The sequence below is a fragment of the Nanorana parkeri genome, unplaced genomic scaffold, assembly GCF_000935625.1.
Source record: "Nanorana parkeri isolate BGI_ZX_2015 unplaced genomic scaffold, ASM93562v1 scaffold30, whole genome shotgun sequence".
NCBI classification, from domain to species: Eukaryota; Metazoa; Chordata; class Amphibia; order Anura; family Dicroglossidae; genus Nanorana; species Nanorana parkeri.
In genome coordinates this window covers 1,868,071-1,889,395 of record NW_017306298.1, presented here as the reverse complement: position 1 = coordinate 1,889,395, position 21,325 = coordinate 1,868,071, and the positions used below count along the sequence as shown (strand labels likewise).

At 41.9% G+C, this 21,325-nt stretch overlaps 1 protein-coding gene across 2 annotated transcripts in view; it reads left to right on the top strand.

Annotated features, from left to right (window-relative positions):
• The window catches only part of WT1 (Wilms tumor 1), a 53,672-nt gene extending 32,822 nt beyond the window's left edge, over positions 1–20,850 (top strand). Inside the window, exons 4-9 of one of the 2 annotated variants that reach the window (XM_018567795.1) lie at positions 2,062–2,139; positions 8,122–8,224; positions 15,250–15,400; positions 16,657–16,746; positions 18,222–18,305; positions 20,303–20,850. In XM_018567795.1, coding sequence (XP_018423297.1) covers positions 2,062–2,139; positions 8,122–8,224; positions 15,250–15,400; positions 16,657–16,746; positions 18,222–18,305; positions 20,303–20,424 — 628 coding nt within the window. In that variant the 3' untranslated portion in view covers positions 20,425–20,850. Of the gene's footprint in view, positions 1–2,061; positions 2,140–8,121; positions 8,225–15,249; positions 15,401–16,656; positions 16,747–18,221; positions 18,315–20,302 lie in introns of both variants that reach the window. The other variant, XM_018567788.1, reaches the window with a different exon arrangement.
• Positions 20,851–21,325: the final 475 nt, after the last annotated feature.

Genomic DNA, 21,325 nt, shown 5'->3' with positions numbered 1-21,325 from the left:
ATGTAGGAAGCCCAGAAGAAACCCTTCTGGTATCGGAAAGGTTAATGAACTTAATTACCACGAGGCAGATCAGCGCCCTGTTTTGGCTGCACTGTTTAGTAACAAAGGTAATAGCTTTCCAAGGGAACACAGTGATATGCAATACATTTAGATTAATGACAATCCGGAGAAAAATGAGACCACTTGTTGAAAAGAACCCAGCAGAACAGGGCGAAGGAAGAAAAAAGAAACATTTAAAGTTAAAAATGACGTGTCATCTCAACACGGGTTTAAAAGAATCTCCTGCTGTAATTTTCCTGAGCTGGTATTTCTAATAAAAAAAATGGTCCTGGAGGTATTAATTACACTGGCGGTACAGGAAGAATTTGTGGAATTGCTAAACGCAGTGGTACAGACCAGCACGGGATGACAGGGGGAAACTGCAGGAGAGAAGATAGTTTTAGAATTGATATGAAGAATATTGTGTGAGCTTCATGCCAGTCCAGACCTTGTAATGAGTGATTCCCTTATTCTTTTCTTGTCTTTGTTAGGCAGATATAATGCCAGACTAGGCAAAGAACCTGCAAACAAAGCCAGATAGCTTGGCGACTCCTGAAAAAAAAAGGATATAGTAGAAGAATGAATAATGCAGACCAGGGGTAGGCAACCTCGGCACTCCAGCTGTGGTGTAACTGCAAGACCCATCATGCCTCTGGGAGTCATGCCTGTGGCTGCATTTCGACTCATGGTACTTGTAGTGCCACAACAGCTGGAGTGTTAAAGTTGCCTATCCCTGATGTAGACAGTTTATATAATAAGAATTCATGGATGTATGAAGCAATAAGTCATGGCACTGGTATCACTGGTTCCAGAAAGATTAGGCTCTTGGTACAAGAGAGGTGCGTATGTAACAAGGGGTTAAATTTACTTACAAGGTTCGTTCCCCTTTATTATTATATTTTTTTAATCGATTAACATTACAGCTGCAATGCATATTAAAATGCTGCCTTCCATGCCTTCTTTTATTAATGGTGCTCCAATAGGCTCCCTCTCTCCGTCCCATGTACATGGCAAGATGGACCAATGGTTTTAAACGTGGCCCCATCTCTTTATGAACAGGTACTCGGCTAGGAGAGTTTGACTTTGCTAACTGCACATGTGCAGTTTGCTTTCTCTTGCAGCTGCGCAGCTCAGCGTTTTGCAAGTGAGAGAAAAAGCGGACAGCGCATGTGCAGTGTGCCAAGACGAGTTCTCCAGCCAAGTGCTCATTCCCCCCAGCTACACATAAGCAAAGGGGGTGGGGTGCTGTGATGTCATTGACCTCATATGGCCACATGGTTATAATTGACCAATGACATTGATCTTATGTGGCCATATAAGGTCAAAGATGTCAGGACTGAACGCGGTCCGTACTTGAGCTCCTCTGAACAAGGAACATTCTCTTCCCAAACACAGAAGTAAGCTCCTTCTGTGCCACCAAATCATCTGTAGGTGAGGAATTTCCCTCCCTAAGCTTGATGTATGCAAGGGGACGGAATGCAGTGATGTCATTGACCTTATATGGCTACATAGCTATATTTGGTCAATGAAATTGATCTTATGCGACCATAAAAGGTCAATGATGTCAGTACTGAACTTGGTCCATACCTGAGCTCCTCTGAACAAGGAAGGATCTCTTCCCAAACAAAGAAGGAAGCTCCTTCTGTGCCACCCAATCAGCTGCGGGTGGGAAATTTCCTTACCTAAGCTTGATGTAAACAAAGGGATGAAATGCAGTCATGTCATTGAATGGAGCATGATTGTGCCTGGATCGGAATCAGCACTGCGTATGTTACTTGGATAGCTTAGTCCACATAGAGCCGTTTGTTCCATTAGTTTAATGATCAGTTAATACTCGATACACGATTGACCTACTCAGAATCTCCTTAGATCTAATGAGGTGACTTCCAACAACTGGTAACCTCTCTCAGTAGCAAGAGATTAAAATTGCCTGTGTATTTTAGCCCTTACCAATACATGGTGGATAAGACTGAATGGGATCGGGTTGTTGAATGTCACTTATTGCATCTGTTTCTACCACAGTGACAATCTGTACCAGATGACCTCGCAGCTAGAATGCATGACATGGAACCAGATGAATCTGAGTTCTTCACTGAAAGGGTAAGAGTACACATCCATTGTGTAGAAGAACTGCACTGTTGCATTTCTACTATTTTGTTTCTATATACAGTAGTATTTGTGTGTTATGACTACTGTGAGTGGAAGGAAAATGCATTGTTCTTGCAGAGTGTGGTGCAATAAGCACCAACAAGTCAAAATCAAAGAAATTGGAATCAAATAAACAAATAGATAAAATATCATGGGATAGCATGTGGTACCCAGCAGTATAACAACTATAAATAAAGACCCAACACTACAATTTGGAATAAGAATGCCCATGGCACTTTTATTATTTAAAACAGCCTTCCTCAACCAGGCACCTGGGGTGCCTTCTGGCGTATCATGCTTTTCCATGGTGCAGGCAAGTCAGCCACCAGCACCATGGAAAATGTATGATGCTAATCCAGGATGGACCGCATCCAGGACTTCATTAAGCATTTAGAAGAGCACAGAAATCTGCGTCCATCCAGACCTGCTCCACATCCTGCCCTCTGCCATGCTGCCACAGACGCACTGTGGTGATGATTATAAGCTCTGATGTAAAAGCGGGGGAACTCTAATGTGAAATGCGGGAACTCTGATGTGAAAGGGGGGATTCTGATATGAAAGGGGGAATTCTGATGTTAAAAAGGAGGACTTGGATGTGAAAGGGGGGCTGAGGATTCCGATGTAAAGGGGAGCCCCTAACGTGATGTGAAACTCAACTTTAACTCTTTCTGTGTGGGGGTCCCCCCTTAAAATCCATACCAAACCTCTACCTAGCATAAGCGTCTGATATAGATTTTGAGGGTAACCACACGTCATTTTTTTATAGTTTATTTTTTTAATTTTATACTGGGGTTCTTCAAAATGTTGCATACTTTTAAAGCATGCCATGGCTGACGAACAGATGACAAATGAGAACAGATGAGAAATGCTGGTTTAACACATCGTGAAAATTCATCAAACTTTATTAACTGAAATTAACCTTACATGTAAATAATACATTAACTATTGCTCTGTCATTAGGGTCAGCTCAAGCAATAAATAACCAAATTCTCAGGCACCACAAATACTGTAAGTCCCCTCTTAATCCAAGGTGCACATACTATATAGAAATAAAAGGAGGGGGGAAGGGAGATCACTGTGATTCAGCTAGTCAGTCTGAGATCTGTCCACTGAACCTGGCTTTGTATACGTAACTCCATGGGCCAGAGAAAAATTCCAGAATAGGCACATGAGGTATTATATGCAAACATTTGCATATAATTTGCTAAATAAAGCAGCCAGATATCCAGTAGAGGTGCATTTGATTGTATCACTAATCTGCTTCATAAATGCCCTTTTGTGTGTCATGAATGCACTGTGCATTGAAGAAGAACTGCAGGATTTACGCTGTAAAAGGAAATCATGACTAAAGTGTCCAGCATGTATTAAAAATTATATTTTTTGTTATACACCTTTAAAACCCCACTCTCATCAGCTGAAATATTATCCTTGCAGTGGGGCCTCCGCTCACTGCAATGGTTAAACGCTCGTAGAGTGTGGTCGCTCTCTATTATTATCACATTCAAAGAAGGACCAATAGCGCTGCATTGAATGTGAGCATGTTGAGCACCTGTCCACAGCCAGTAGTGTCATAGAGAAGAGGATTGCACTGCTGCCCAAGGAGTAAGGAATAAGGTAAGTATTGCAGTTTATTCCTCTGGCCTTAGACTTAACAAGCATTTCATCCCTTGCAGTGTGAGTATGCTACAAGAGATGGTTGGAGCCTTTGGGCATGCTACAAGAAATAATCAGGGACTGCAGACATGCTACAAGAGATGGTCAGAGGCTACGGGCATGCTACAAGAGATAATCAGGGACTACAGATATGTTGCAGGAGATAATCTAAGACTGCAGACATGCTATAGAAGTTGTTGGAAACTGGGGTCATGATTCATAGACTGGAGACATGTTACATTAGACTGCCAGAGACCACTGCTAATACAGCCCCTTTATCAATGCTTCCTGATTTCTGCTCCCTACAGCCCCTTTAAAAATGACTTATACCTCATATGATATTTCTCTCAGCAGGATCTAGTATAAAAGATCAATGGAAAAAAAAACTAAAAAGAGGAAAGAGGAGGGCAGCAGAAAAAAGTAAGATAGTGTAAAAGCAATAAACCAAACAAGTTAATTGCTTGACACCAATTTAAAGGATATTATATCTTCATTGGCCTGAGTAAGCACCTAGGTAATGAGAACCAGGAACACTGTCTACAATGGTCTCCAGGGGGCCACGCAATAAGTGCCAAATGGGTTGCATGCCGCCCCCCGAACCTCAGCACCAGGGCCGTACAGGATTTGTGGGCTGTTATGGTGGTATCTCTAACACCCACTGTTTTAAACAATACCAACTGAAACACCCCTATAAATCTATCTATATACATACATTTAAAGAAAAATATTTCATCTGAGCTGCAGAGCGGAAACCCATCAACCTTGACCAACATCTGAACTCGAAATGTAAAAGATTAAAGATGGGACGTAATCTTTAGGGAACAGCTTAAAATACAAGACACAATAGAAGTTGTACAGCTTCTTCCTTGCAGTTATAAAACTTCACAGACTGTTAAAAAATGACCTGAATGTTCTTCAAGTAGAAAGGAAGAATATCTGCATAGATGATCTATGGCCGCACGAGCAAAGATGAAAAGTTCCTTTCCAAAGTTGCCGAATCTGTGGAAAATCAGACCTAGACATAGCCTCATCTCCAAGACGTAAAGCCAAAATATTTATCTGTCTTTGTTTGGCTCAGAGTTACAATGCAGTTCGGTATGTCTAGCATGAATGCCCATAAACATAAGTCTGAAATGTCAGTGAACTATATGGCCATCTCCAAAATTTTTTTGGAGTTTTTGCTGTTTAGTAAATTATACAAGTCCACAATCACTTTCAACTCATGTGCATAAAATTATGCACAATTTCGTTTTAAGAGACTCAATTCAAAAAAATTGAACACAAAATAAGGATCTTTATTTTATCCATGTGACTCATTTTCAAATCTCATTGAAAAAAATCAGTTTTCTTTAAAGTGACACTATACAGGCGTTAAATCTTAAAAATACATTAAAGTACTTTAACTATTAACAAAAATGAATCTTATTTGTGTATCACTCGGCTGTAGATCCTGAAATCATATCTGAATTGGTGCTGACACCGTCCTTCCTTCTGGAGGGGGGCTACTTTTGTTTCCTATGGTCCCTGTGTGTGTTGTAAAGTAGTCACTGCTCCAAGATCACTACCAGGATGGACTACAATCTCATGTTTACATGTTATTTGTATTGAAATTATAATCCATCACCGGAGTGAGCTTGGAATGGTGGCTACCTTACAACAAGTCGCAAAAATCTTTGTAGACCAGACACACTGGCATTTATAAAGAACTTTATGACAGATTAATTTAGGGATCTATTTATCAATATTTATCCCCGAAATTCACACAACTGTCACATAAGAGTTGCATATTTTTTAAATGGACTCTCATGTGAAAAATGTTTGAATCCTGGGTAAGCATTGTGTGAATAAAAGGAAAAAACATTGATGAATAGACTCCTTACTGTATACTATAAGAACCTAGTGCCGCTGTCTTCTCTATCCATTTGGAAAAAAAGTATATTGGAACAGTTAAATAATCAAAAGTTATTGTTTCCCACTAGAATGATTGCATGATATAAAACATGATTGACTTTTAAGGGTTATTTCACCTTTTCACCAAAAATTAAAAGGTGAACTAACTCACCACCCCCCCTCCCCCCTTTCCAGCCCGCTGCTCAGTGTAGAGGGCTGCACACTTCAAAACTTTGCTACACAGCCCCAGAGACTGTTTAGCATCATAATGCTGGCAATGGCAAGAATACATTAGTCAGCGTGGCCATGTGACTGTGCTGATGAAAGGAAATTTCTTCGGAGCCCTCTTTCTACCGGCATGGTATCCCAAAAGAAAGAAGAGATTCTCATGTCAGATCATGTGGCCGTGCTGACTAATGATCGCTCGCCATTGACTTGTTGAAGAATCTATGTCTGTGATAATGTGTAAGTGGGCTTTGTCAGCATCAGCACTAGCTATTTTCCTTTTAATCTCTTGCATTGTTTCTCATAATCATATAGTGTGTGGACAACATAAGATTAACTTTTTTTTTACTACACAACAGTTATAATATTATGCTGCATTCCTATATTTTCTTGTGTGACTCCTGATCTACTGATTTGATTTAAAGTCAATTTCCACCTTTGTGAGTGATTAGCATTTATTGTGGTAATGTAGAGGTGCAGTGATGATGTATATGTGTGCACATTTTCATGACTCACATTGCTGGCTTTCTTCATTTTTATGAACTTTTTAATAGGCCCAAATCCTACATATTTAAAATGTTCTCCACAGGAAACTCAGTGTGACACTGGGGTCGGATTGTGTGTAACATGATCACTAAACACCAGCTCTGCCTTTCCACACAATACCACTATGAATACTAATGAATGGGGGGTGGAGAGCTCAGAGAGAGCTCAGTTGCAATATACACATATTGCTTGCAGAGCACAGAGGCAGCCATTTCCTTGAGGATATGAAGAGGAAAGCTAACAAAAAAAAAAAAGTTTCTGTGTTCATATACCGCCACTACATTTGCCTGCTTCATGTACACTCGGTGTACATCGCTGGCATATGTGTTTTTAAAAGTGCTCCTACAAAGGTGGAAATGGGCTTTAAAGTCTATCAATAACATATTATGTGCCAACAGTGCCTGTCCTTTTTTTCAGGGATTGTCACAAAGTCTTAAAGTTTTGTCAAGAAATCCTAAAAGGTCCATCTACCTAATTTGGTCTTAGATGGGTGACAGTCTTTCGAAGCACCACATTCTTATCTCTCTTTGGGACACCAGCTGAACTATATTGATATCATAATTTCCAGCTCCACCCTTCCAGGCCATCTCCTTTCAATATTATTATTATTAAGTTTTACAGTGCACATTATGCAAAAGACAAAAACAAGGCGACATTATGGACAAGTAAGGCAGTGGTTTAATATAACATGAACAAAACATATGCATAGACATATGTAGCGATCTATGGTGGGTCCTCCAAATAATTTCTGACAACCAGTGAGAAGTCCCATAGTCTGAGCACCAAAGTAGAGTGAAGAGAAATCAAAAGAAAGCACAGCCAGAGAGAGACAAGAACACACATTAAGTCAGGAGTAGGTATATAGGGAAAAAGGGGATGGGAGAAAGAGCAAAGGAAGAAGGAGGGGATAAAGGGAGTGGGAAGCCTGAAAAGGGGGGCAGGGGACCTAAAGAGAACAACCCACCCCATCATCATATTCATAACTGCAGGAGCCTCCTAGCAAAGGTAGGTGGTAAAAATGTTTAGTCCAGGGAGTCCATATTTATCAAAGTTGGGCATCTTGTCTTTCGGTGTCATGTTTTCGGAGATCATGGTCACTTTCATCCAGCTCTTGACCTTGTGAAAACTCATTGTACTCAATTTCCAGGATTTAGCTTTAGTACATTTAGCAGCCAAGAAAATTAAGGTTAATAACCTGAGCTGGTGAGATTAAATATTTTCAGGCTCCTTATTAAGAAGATAATCATACAGATCTGTGGTAATAATCTCTTGGATTATTTCATCTATTTTTTTATTGTGGATGATGCAGCAGGAGAAGTAAAACTTCTTTAGCGTCAGGGAAGTGAGATTCCATGGTTGGGAATTCTGAATTTGCCGCCAGAGTCCAAGGGAGACCTAAGAAATCTGTGGGAGTCATCAGCATCCACCATAACTAAAACATCTTTTTTAGGTTCACCTGAAAAAACATAAACCTCTATTAGGGCAATCAAGAGTAACAAGACATGAAAAGCCAGCCTCCATCAACTGCCTATATAAGACAGATGTTATATTGTTTACTTCCTCTAGTTTTTTTGTTTGTTGCCATTGGTACTAATTTTACCGGTATGTTTCTCTTTACAGCCACGGGACAACCTATGAAAATGACAGTCACAGCGCACCCATGTTGTACAGCTGTGGGGGTCAGTACCGGATACACACACATGGCGTGTTCAGAGGCTTACAAGTAAGCTTGGTGCTACTAATTGTTATGATAATATTTAGACAAGCTTTGTGGTCCCTTCACACATTTCCGCTGCATTTGGTACTAAATGCCAGGTAACATGCAGCATTTTGTGTGTTAAGCTGCTTTGCGTTAAGGCAGCCCATTTATTTTAAGGGGCCTGGCAATGCACTGCAAGGGCCAAAAAACATGTTTGCACTATTTTTGGAATACAACACAAGAGCTAACAGGATATTTCTTGTGGTGTGCTGTAGCATAGGTATGTTGCCAACTCCTATAACTGTGTGTTGGGATGCTTTAGCGTGCGTTGTGGTATGCTTAGCAAAGTGCACATTACTGCAACACGCAGGAGTGAAGCGGCCTTAAAACGTATGTAAACCCAAAGTCTATTTTTCAGTATGCTAGGCATCATGCCTCACTCTATAAAGTTTTCTTGACCAAATAATTTTTTTGGGAATCTGTTGCAAGGTTTCATACCTGGAGATTCTGCCAGTAAAACCATTTCCTAAGCCATTGCCTTGCAATTAGTGACCGTATCGTAGGCCTGGTGTGTGAGCCCCTTCAGTGGACTGTTGGACTGTCTGTCTGATAATGAAACTGATTACTGACTTTACCCTGTACAAAGCTGCCCTGATAAAATATAACTCCTCCCTCCGTGCTGCCAAACAAACTTATTTTGTCACTCTCATTAACACACTCTCATCCAGACCTCGTCAACTCTTTTCTACCTTCAAGTCTCTACTACATACTACTCTACTACTCTATGTCCTCCACCACCACCACCCACTAACTCACTCACTGCCCAGGACATTGCCATTCATTTCAAAAACAAAATAGATACCATTCAAGATCAGATCGCCACTGTCCAATCAACTGCTCCTTTTATTATAGTACCTGATCCTCCATCACACTTGTTACTTTCCTCTTTTGACCCTGTCACCACAGAGGAGGTTACTAAGCTTCTCTCTGACACCCACCTCACCCCTTGCCCCCTAGACCCTGTTCCCTCAAAACTACTTCGGTCACCCTCTTGCTCTATCCTAGACTCTCTTACCCACATGTCAATCTTTCCCTCTCTTCTGGAATCTTTCCTTCCCCACTCAAACATGCACTAGTCACCCCAATACCCAAAAAACCTTCACTGGACCCTACCAACCTCAATAATTTCAGACCTATCTCCTTACTCCCATTCACCTCTAAACTCCTAGAACGCCTCATCTACAACCGCCTGAGTTGCCACCTCGCTAATAACAACCTTTTGGACCCCTTTCAGTCCGGCTTTCGCCCCAAACACTCCACTGAAACCGCCCTCCTAAAACTCACCAAGGACCTAATAACCGCTAAAAACAACGGCCACTATTCCTTACTCTTGCTATTAGACCTCTCTGCTGCTTTTGACACTGTTGACCACCCGCTGCTCCTCAAAAAACTCCACTCGCTTGGCCTACAAGACTCTGCTCTCTCATGGTTCTCATCCTACTTATCAATGCGCTCCTTCAGTGTCACCTACAATTCTAACTCCTCCCCTCCTCTTCCTCTTTCTGTAGGGGTCCCCCAAGGCTCTGTCCTTGGACCCCTCCTCTTCTCCATCTACACCTCCTCCCTTGGTCAACTAATAACCTCACATGGCTTCCAATACCTTCTCTATGTGGATGACACTCAAATTTATCTTTCCCCCCCACAACTCTCCCCCTCAGTGTCCTTGCGTGTCACTTATCTACTAAATGACATATCAGTCTGGATGTCACAACATTTCTTAAAACTCAACCTTTCAAAACTGAGCTCATGATCTTTCCTCCACCCCGTGCACCTTCCCTCAACATTTCAGTTGTGATTGATAACACAACTATCCAACCCTCCCCTCATGCCAACACTCACAAACCAGCATGTAAAACAACTTGTCTCACCACTGAGGTTAATAACAGAGGTTTGGATACACGTCTTCTGCAGAAAATGTGAAAGCCGCACTGCCGTGCCAAGGCACCTCTTATAGTGCGGTCCTAAACTATGAGAGTCTCCATCTTGGAGCACATGGGGGCAGTAGATTTCAAATTGGGTGCAGTTTTGTCAGGAGGAAGCCCAGCCTCCTTAAAAGCACATAAACACACAGGGGATCCCGCACATCCCAATGGCAGCTGAGAAACCCCATGCGTCGCTGCACCAAATCTGTCAAGCAAAACAAACGACAAACGCACTCAACAACTTGTCACCAGTTATACAGTAAGGTGCACACGAAATGGGCTTTGAACATTTCGTGTGCACCTTACAGTTTCTCAGCTGCCATTGGGATGTGCGGGATCCCTTGTGTGTTTCTGTGCTTTTAAGGAGGCTGGGCTTCCTATACATCTATAGGAAATTTCTAAATGCATATGATGAGTAACCCCCAGGCTTTTGTATTCTGATTGGCTGCAGTCACTGTTCAGCCGAAAATGTTTGGCCCGACGCTTTTAACAAAAGTCAGTTCAGTTTGGTCACTTGACTTTTGTCAAGCCGGCAGGACCACATGCTGTAAGAATTGTGTCTGATTCCGGTGAATCGTCTGAAATTCTAACCGTGTATAGCCAGCCTAAGTTTCATAATATTTTTAAGAAAGTCACATATAAACAATTCTAATCATTGTGATATGCGTGATTGGATCATTATAATATTCATATTGTACACAGCAGTGTACTGTCTTCGGTCCATAGCATAGTGTGTTGCACAGAGGAACACTGACGTTATCTGCTACAATGTAACACTGGCAGGGACATTTCTGGTCCTTGTCGGATCAGCTGCTCTATTTGTTCAATTTTCCAGCCTGAGATACAATATTTCAGATCAGTTTGTTCTGCACAGAGCAGAATGATAACACAATCAATGTACTCTACACAACTGATCCCTTTGTTCCTCACTTTTCTGTTAAAGGAATATCGCTATGAATTGCAAGAAAACATTTCCATTTGTAAGATGCTCCATTTCATTGAACTGAGCTGCTCTACAAACGGCAAAAAAATAAATGTCTTGCAGTAGTTGTAAAGCCTAAATGAATTATAATCATAAACAATTTCCATTTAAAGGGTAAATCTACTTTCCCCAGGCGAATTAGGGAAAATGGAATTACCCCCACCAATCTGCCCCTTCCCCCCTGCTGCTCTTTCCTGTCAACAATTGCTCCTTCCCCTCCAGGGCTGCAGGTGTAATATCCGTAACTCCGTACATAGGATTGCAGCCCTGTGGTATGTATTTCAAATTTTGCACGCAAATAGTGAGCACTCATTGGTCAGCATCGCCACCTTACCGTGCTGACCAATGAAAGTGGCTTCTTAGCAAGAAGTGCTTCTCATTAGTCAGCACAGTCAGAAGTGCTTCTCATTGGGCAGCGCAGTCAGGTTACCGTGCTGACCAATGAGTGCTTGCCACTTTGCGAGCGAAATTTGAAATACAGTTTATGGAGTATAGATATTACACCGGCAGCCGCAAAATAGAAAGATCGATCACAGACAGGTAAGATCAGGGAAGGGGGGCAGATTGGTGGGGGTAATTCAATTTTCCCAAATTCACCTGGGAAAGTCTAATTACCCTTTAAAGCTGAACTCCCCAAAAAAATGTTTTGGGGGCTACAGCACCAGTCACATTAATGTCCTCTAATGAAGAATCTCCCATGTCCTGCTGGCTGCAGGTAACTGCAAAAACATCCCTTCATTGATGCCGGATACTACCTACAGCTGTGATCCTCCAGTGCTGCAGGGATGCCAGACGTGGCAGCGACTGTGAAGGGATCACTTAATTTGCCCTCCCCGTTCTGTCCCCTTGTCCATTCACAGAACTCCTTGTATTATTTTCACGGAATGCAAGATGTTCTGTAAATGGGTGAGGGTGATCCTAACACTCATAAAATAAAAAAGAAAAGAAAAAGAAGAAGAAAGAAAGTCATAAAAGAAAAGATTCGGCTGGGACTGGGTTTTAATTTCTACATTGTTTTCCAACACTACGGTATATTCTTGCTTTGCATGTGGCAGAATCACTTTAAACGCGCCACTTAAAAAGCCATGAGTCCTTGCATTATTGTCATCCATGCTTTGCTGATTAATCACGATACTGATTGGAAGTGCTGTTCACATTTTGCACTTTGATGTTGTGCTACAAATAACACTCCACTGAAACCGCCCTCCTAAAACTCACCAATGACCTAATAACCGCTAAAAACAACGGCCACTATTCCTTACTCTTGCTATTAGACCTCTCTGCTGCTTTTGACACTGTTGACCACCCGCTGCTCCTCAAAAAACTCCACTCGCTTGGCCTACAAGACTCTGCTCTCTCATGGTTCTCATCCTACTTATCAATGCGCTCCTTCAGTGTCACCTACAATTCTAACTCCTCCCCTCCTCTTCCTCTTTCTGTAGGGGTCCCCCAAGGCTCTGTCCTTGGACCCCTCCTCTTCTCCATCTACACCTCCTCCCTTGGTCAACTAATAACCTCACATGGCTTCCAATACCTTCTCTATGTGGATGACACTCAAATTTATCTTTCCACTCCACAACTCTCCCCCTCAGTGTCCTTGCGTGTCACTTATCTACTAAATGACATATCAGTCTGGATGTCACAACATTTCTTAAAACTCAACCTTTCAAAACTGAGCTCATGATCTTTCCTCCACCCCGTGCACCTTCCCTCAACATTTCAGTTGTGATTGATAACACAACTATCCAACCCTCCCCTCATGCCAACACTCACAAACCAGCATGTAAAACAACTTGTCTCACCACTGAGGTTAATAACAGAGGTTTGGATACACGTCTTCTGCAGAAAATGTGAAAGCCGCACTGCCGTGCCAAGGCACCTCTTATAGTGCGGTCCTAAACTATGAGAGTCTCCATCTTGGAGCACATGGGGGCAGTAGATTTCAAATTGGGTGCAGTTTTGTCAGGAGGAAGCCCAGCCTCCTTAAAAGCACATAAACACACAGGGGATCCCGCACATCCCAATGGCAGCTGAGAAACCCCATGCGTCGCTGCACCAAATCTGTCAAGCAAAACAAACGACAAACGCACTCAACAACTTGTCACCAGTTATACAGTAAGGTGCACACGAAATGGGCTTTGAACATTTCGTGTGCACCTTACAGTTTCTCAGCTGCCATTGGGATGTGCGGGATCCCTTGTGTGTTTCTGTGCTTTTAAGGAGGCTGGGCTTCCTATACATCTATAGGAAATTTCTAAATGCATATGATGAGTAACCCCCAGGCTTTTGTATTCTGATTGGCTGCAGTCACTGTTCAGCCGAAAATGTTTGGCCCGACGCTTTTAACAAAAGTCAGTTCAGTTTGGTCACTTGACTTTTGTCAAGCCGGCAGGACCACATGCTGTAAGAATTGTGTCTGATTCCGGTGAATCGTCTGAAATTCTAACCGTGTATAGCCAGCCTAAGTTTCATAATATTTTTAAGAAAGTCACATATAAACAATTCTAATCATTGTGATATGCGTGATTGGATCATTATAATATTCATATTGTACACAGCAGTGTACTGTCTTCGGTCCATAGCATAGTGTGTTGCACAGAGGAACACTGACGTTATCTGCTACAATGTAACACTGGCAGGGACATTTCTGGTCCTTGTCGGATCAGCTGCTCTATTTGTTCAATTTTCCAGCCTGAGATACAATATTTCAGATCAGTTTGTTCTGCACAGAGCAGAATGATAACACAATCAATGTACTCTACACAACTGATCCCTTTGTTCCTCACTTTTCTGTTAAAGGAATATCGCTATGAATTGCAAGAAAACATTTCCATTTGTAAGATGCTCCATTTCATTGAACTGAGCTGCTCTACAAACGGCAAAAAAATAAATGTCTTGCAGTAGTTGTAAAGCCTAAATGAATTATAATCATAAACAATTTCCATTTAAAGGGTAAATCTACTTTCCCCAGGCGAATTAGGGAAAATGGAATTACCCCCACCAATCTGCCCCTTCCCCCCTGCTGCTCTTTCCTGTCAACAATTGCTCCTTCCCCTCCAGGGCTGCAGGTGTAATATCCGTAACTCCGTACATAGGATTGCAGCCCTGTGGTATGTATTTCAAATTTTGCACGCAAATAGTGAGCACTCATTGGTCAGCATCGCCACCTTACCGTGCTGACCAATGAAAGTGGCTTCTTAGCAAGAAGTGCTTCTCATTAGTCAGCACAGTCAGAAGTGCTTCTCATTGGGCAGCGCAGTCAGGTTACCGTGCTGACCAATGAGTGCTTGCCACTTTGCGAGCGAAATTTGAAATACAGTTTATGGAGTATAGATATTACACCGGCAGCCGCAAAATAGAAAGATCGATCACAGACAGGTAAGATCAGGGAAGGGGGGCAGATTGGTGGGGGTAATTCAATTTTCCCAAATTCACCTGGGAAAGTCTAATTACCCTTTAAAGCTGAACTCCCCAAAAAAATGTTTTGGGGGCTACAGCACCAGTCACATTAATGTCCTCTAATGAAGAATCTCCCATGTCCTGCTGGCTGCAGGTAACTGCAAAAACATCCCTTCATTGATGCCGGATACTACCTACAGCTGTGATCCTCCAGTGCTGCAGGGATGCCAGACGTGGCAGCGACTGTGAAGGGATCACTTAATTTGCCCTCCCCGTTCTGTCCCCTTGTCCATTCACAGAACTCCTTGTATTATTTTCACGGAATGCAAGATGTTCTGTAAATGGGTGAGGGTGATCCTAACACTCATAAAATAAAAAAGAAAAGAAAAAGAAGAAGAAAGAAAGTCATAAAAGAAAAGATTCGGCTGGGACTGGGTTTTAATTTCTACATTGTTTTCCAACACTACGGTATATTCTTGCTTTGCATGTGGCAGAATCACTTTAAACGCGCCACTTAAAAAGCCATGAGTCCTTGCATTATTGTCATCCATGCTTTGCTGATTAATCACGATACTGATTGGAAGTGCTGTTCACATTTTGCACTTTGATGTTGTGCTACAAAAAAAAATGCAATTTGACTCAACATTTTAATAATCAGCATTTGCACACGTGGTCTTCTTTTTCAGGATGTAAGGCGTGTTCCTGGTGTGACCCCAGCTATAGTCCGGTCATCAACAGAAACCAATGAAAAGAGGCCTTTTATGTGTGCATACCCGGGATGCAACAAAAGATACTTCAAACTGTCCCATCTTCAGATGCATAGTAGAAAGCACACAGGTAGTTAAAATATGCTTCACTATAGTCATCAGATGTTGTGTTTTAATCTCTGAGAATCATTTGCAACTATTCATCCTGATAGACAGTGGAAGAGGACTCCTATTATCTTATAAAGGAGCAGTCATCAGAAATTAAAACCTCCCCCTGCACTGTAGTAAATATACTTCCATAGACTTCTACCCTGAAGTTCCACCTTGTTGGCATTCTGTTCTTAGTAGCTCTCAAGCCTTCCCTGTAAAGCCACATACCTCGTTGGTGGTGTGTCAGGGTTTAGCTCCAGCCAAGTGAGACTAAAGTCCATTACACAATTCTAAAATAAGCTTCAGCAAAAATTTTTATTTTGATTGGACAGAGTGAGAAAGAGTATGAGCCTGTCTTTGGAACCTTTGGGGAGATTTATACACTTACTGCATGGTCATCAAGGCAGGACCTGAAACTGAGCAAAATCTCTCCATTGGGGACAGGTACAGTAATAAAACTAAGATAATATTAAGCAATTTATGTCTGTGTTTTTGTTCCCAATGAGGAGATCTACTTTTTGTTTGGCTACTACGACAGAAAGTGAGGTAAATTCTCCCTAAAAGGGACACAGAAGGATATAAAATTCTCAGAAGATTCTAACCCTTTCTTATGCTAATAAATTCAATGGGGTTGATTAACTAAAAAGCAAACAGGGTTAGTGAATGAGGTGAAGCTCTGCTGACTTCCATCATCCAGTTGTGTGCAAGCAAGAATTTTTATTTTTTTTCCTTGCACATGATTATTTATTTGTTACAGGCATTTATTTAGCAACAACAGTTTATGCAGTGCTTTACATATTTCACATCAGTCCTTGCCCTGAAGGAGCTTACATTCTAAGGTCCCTACCATGCCAATTTAGACTGGAGCAAATTACCCTTCCAGCATGTCTTTGGAGTGTGTGAGGAAACCCATACAAGCACAGAGAGAATATGCAAACTCCTTGCAGATAGTGTCTTGATTGGGATTTAAACCGGGAGCCCCCAGTGGTGCAAGACAGGAGTACTAACCACTAAACCACTGTGCTGCCTGGTTAGAGATTTCTACAAACTGATTTTTCACCACATTCACTAAGCTAAGAGAAAATGTCCTTGCAAAGTGAACGGCTTATGTGCCTTTAAGTAAATCAACCCCAATATGTTTGGAAATATGGAGTTCTAAATGTGCAGTCTGCTTTGTTTTGCCATTGGACTTTTCATTTGTTAAACTTGGTTTTCTTACATATTTTTATCTTTAAGGTGAGAAACCTTATCAGTGTGATTTTAAAGACTGTGAGAGGAGGTTTTCTCGCTCGGACCAACTTAAGAGACATCAAAGACGACACACAGGTGTGTAGAATCTGTGTACTACAAAAAGCAATTTTACTAAAACACAGAATTATTTTTTGGTATCAAACCGGTCAGCAGTAAAAATAGTCCACAGCTTTTCTTAATCTTCTTTGTCTCCGGGGGAAAAAAAAAAGAACAGAACATTTTCATATTTTATATTATTTTAATGTGACACTAAAACAAGGAGTTAGCAATAAAAAATGCATTCAAGTACCTTAACTATTAACAAAAATGTATCTTATTACATAGCTGTAGATCCTTAAAGGAAAACTATGAGGTAAGTGATTTCCACTCATCCTCATAGTTAGAGCCGACCTGTGACAAAGAAGCTGTCACAGGTCGGCTTTATCGATCGGGAAGTGAAAACATGCCGCCGATCCACTCACTTCCTGATCCTCTGCCAGTCACCGCTCCCTGCAGGGATTCCCCCCCTCTCCGATGGAGGTAAAAATTACCTCTATTTGACTCCAATGCATTTGTCGCCAAGTCGAGAAAATATTCAATGTTAAAATTTAGTTACATTTTCACTGAGATTAAGGCACAAGAGAAAATGTACCAAATCACTATTCATCCCTACTCACACAAGCCTGAAGTACTCCCATCACAGCGCAATACAAATTTCAAGCTGCAGAGATTATAGTACATATACACGATTTCTCTCACTAACCCCTGATGAAGTGGGTGTTTTTGGACCCCTGAAATGCATTGGCTATTTTACTGGATTGTCCCCTAAACCTATTGAAATAAAGTTGTATCTGGACTATTTTAATTGGTGTGGTGCTTCAATTACATATACTGTGCTCGCTGTCAAGCCAAAGACACTGTGGAAACTCTTAGACCAGCGATAGCTGCCTATCCATTAGCCTGATTACATATATCCACATCACTTAATCAGGGCCGGCCTTAGGCCTTTAGGCGCCCTGTGCGAGAAAGTAGGGGGAGAGAAGCCGCCCACAGGACGAGCTGTGACGGCCGCACGGCGCCCTTGTTGCCATGGCGCCCTGTGCGGCCGCACGGCTCGCACACCCCTAAGGCCGGCCCTGCACTTAATAACTATTTAAAAACAGAATAATCACATGGGTCACAGAAGGAAGCACTTTTAAGTTTAAGATGTCGCTTAGGAAGAGTATCTGAACCCAAGAACTAAAAAGGTGATTATATAGAAGATATTAGAAGAAATATTTTTTCAGACTTTTCCCCCCTTTATTTTATCCTGGTTATTGTGCTAGTAATGCACTTCTTTTCCTAAGGTGACAACGCTCACTCACTGTACTGTATCTATGGAAGAGCAGCTTTGTCACCCTAGGTCAGGACTAGAGAACACCAAATAATGGGGGAGCAGTCTCTAGTCTAGCAAAGGTGAACTGGGCAAGACACTACTTAAGATTTCAGTGCAGATAGTGCACAGGAAGCAAGTAAGAGAAGTTCAGTATAAGGGGTTCAATGTACTTGAAGGCCTCTAATTCTGTCTACAGGTGTGAAACCTTTCCAGTGTAAAACTTGCCAGAGAAAGTTCTCGCGGTCCGACCATCTAAAGACCCATACCAGGACTCATACAGGTAAAACAAGTGCGTAAACCTTTATTCACATTTATATTTTCTTGAATTTTACTGCTGCTTGTAATTACAGAGTTCACTTAAGATTTAGAAAAATGTGTCTGATAATAATTATTAGGGATACACCGATACGTATACTAGTGCCGATACCAAGTATTTGGGCGAGTACTTGTACTCGGCCAAATGCGCTGATACTTAGCCCTGATACCGGAACTTCCTGTCAGACAGAGATTTCCTCTGACCTGCAGTGCCACAAGGGAACATGGAGCCGGCTTCCCAGCCTATCAGGAAGCCGGGAGACGGGTAATGACATGCTGCCTGGCTTCCTGACTGGCCGAAAAGCCGATTCTATGCTTGCGGAAGTACCGGTATCAACGAGTACCGAAATATAAATATCGGTACTTGTACTCAATACCAACAAAACGTAAAGTATACCTCAAGCCAAAATAAAGTGTATCTCAAGCCAAAACTCACTTTGGAGGGTTTTCTATTCACTTCCTGTTTTTCTACTCTAGCTAAAAAAACAGACATATAGACATATTTTAATTGCTTAATAGTTTGTTCCAAGTACATCCTGATCCCTAACCTTAAACTGACATTAGCTGACATGTTAAACGTAACCCTTTCCTCACCTGAAGTCTAAAACTTAACCCCTAATTTAATCCTTGACTCTGAACCTGATCCTAACTTAAAGCAGTGGCATCACAAGGGGGTTGCGGGGGGTGCGGCCCGAACCCGGGTGCCACCATTGGACTGACAGTCATTTTGGTGTCACCCCCTATGAAAAGATGGGCACTTGGTCACAGACCGAGAGCCCGACAGTGTCAGGACAGAGGAGGGGACCCTGTGGCATACCTCATCCTACCTGGGGAAAACTTCCCCTCCTCTCTCTCCTGACATCCATCACCAAGATGGCTGCCCGGCAGGCGTCATTAAGACGACCGCGCGATTGCGCGGTGACACCAAGCCTCGGGACGCCCTTGCTTAAAGGAGACCTTGCGATAAAATGCAAGGTTTGCATATACTGTCTAGGCCCCCTCACCTCTTAATCTCTGTTGTAGTGAAGAGAAACTGCTTTCCTGCAGAATACAACACTTCCAGGAGTTTTAAATTCCTAGTCTCCAACTGCGCTTAATGGTTTGATCAAATGATCTCTACATCCACATTAGTGATGTAGGTGCCATTCAATCAAACCATTGAGCGCAGTCTGGAACGAGGAATGGAAGGAACCACGGCATGCCACCCTACTCTATCCAGAGCTAAAAAAAAAAGTTTTTGCAATACATACTTTTTAAGTTAACCTGCTGCTTTGCCTTACATGGGTAAGACACGGGATGACTTTACTGTCAGTCCCCCTCACCCAAATCATAAATAGTTTGAAAAAACTTTAAAAATAAAGATTTTGTCAAAAGAAAAAGGAATATCTAGGCTCCAAGTTCTTACGACTCCATGTGCATGGGTGACACCATCTTGCTTCATTGCTGCCTCCTGGGAGAGGTGGGCACTCTAAATCCCTCGAGGATGTTCTGCAGCCCACAGGAGGAGCACATTCTTATGAGATTTTAAACACCCAGGAGTAGACCAAATGGAGAAAAAAATCTCAATGGTTGAAAACAATTGAAATGCTCGTCCCCTAAATTTACTCTCTTAGCTCTCCATATGTATTATATATTATTGCTGTCCAGGACCAGTTCTTTGACATACAATTATTCAAACCACAGATATTAAGACTGGTCAATAGCACTGTACAGATAGCACAATTACACCCTTTCTTCCTACATTTATACACATAGAACAACAACCCAACAATCCAAGAATATCTGTCTCAATTATTCAAACCACCAAACATCAAACAATTATGTGAAAATCATTCACGTCAGATAAACTTTCATCCAGTCTCTACAGACACATTTAGCCGTATGCCTAGTTTATCTTGCTTGTACATTCATGCTGTTGATAAGGTTTTCTTTCATGATAACTGGACATTTCTGTGTCAACAGGTGAAAAGCCTTTCAGTTGTAGATGGCCTAGCTGTCAGAAGAAGTTTGCCAGGTCAGATGAGCTGGTCCGTCATCACAACATGCACCAGAGAAATATGACCAAGCTACAACTGGCTCTTTAGGTGACGGGGCCCCTGTGGACTTAAACCTCTACTATATTATACATAAAGCTTCCAACACAACCAACTGGAGGACTCCTGGCATGTTACAGGAGAAGTGGGATTCTGTACAGCCGTTGTACGAGAGATGGGTTGTAGAGAAAGTTCTGCTGAATAGTGGGACAGATTCTCTATTGAATGGCTGTGTTTGGCCTCGTTATTTCTGTGCTGTTTGTTAATTATTTAACCGGTGAGGGTATGGTGCTGTATGCAGCATGAAAAACAAATGTGTATTGGTTGTCTCATGTCATGGTGTGATATCAAAGCCACCACTTTTCCTAGTGAATTATAAAACATTGATACTGTTCATAAGTTCAACTGCAGAGGCTTCACTTAACACAATGGTAATAATAAAAGGAAAAAGACTGTAGCACCTTGAACTGTACAAAACTAAACAATTTTGAAGCATGACTCAGTATGTCATAGACATGGTATTTCAGTGGTCACCAAAAATGTCAGATCTTTGGGACAGGCAGCGAATTGGTTCAGTTTAATGTCATCTGAATTTTACAGAAACCTCGCCACTGAATATTTGAGACTATCATTTGCTATGAGCTTCTGAATATTGGTGGTTGGTGTAGGCGCATTGGCACAAAGTTATCAAACTACCCTAGCCCTACTTTGCTTAATTCTGCTTTCCCAATATCTCCTAATGTAATCACACATGCAGAAGCTATTAAACTAGTACACTGTTTTCTTCAGTAGTCCCTCACAACCCCTCCCCTTCTCCCTAATGTTGCGCCCCCAATCCAACCAACCTCTCTACTTTGCCAACCTCTCCTACATCCTGGAGCCCAGCTACATGTGAAATGTGGCACAAAACATTATAGAAGACCCAGAAGCACAAAAAAACAGCAGAAGCTGC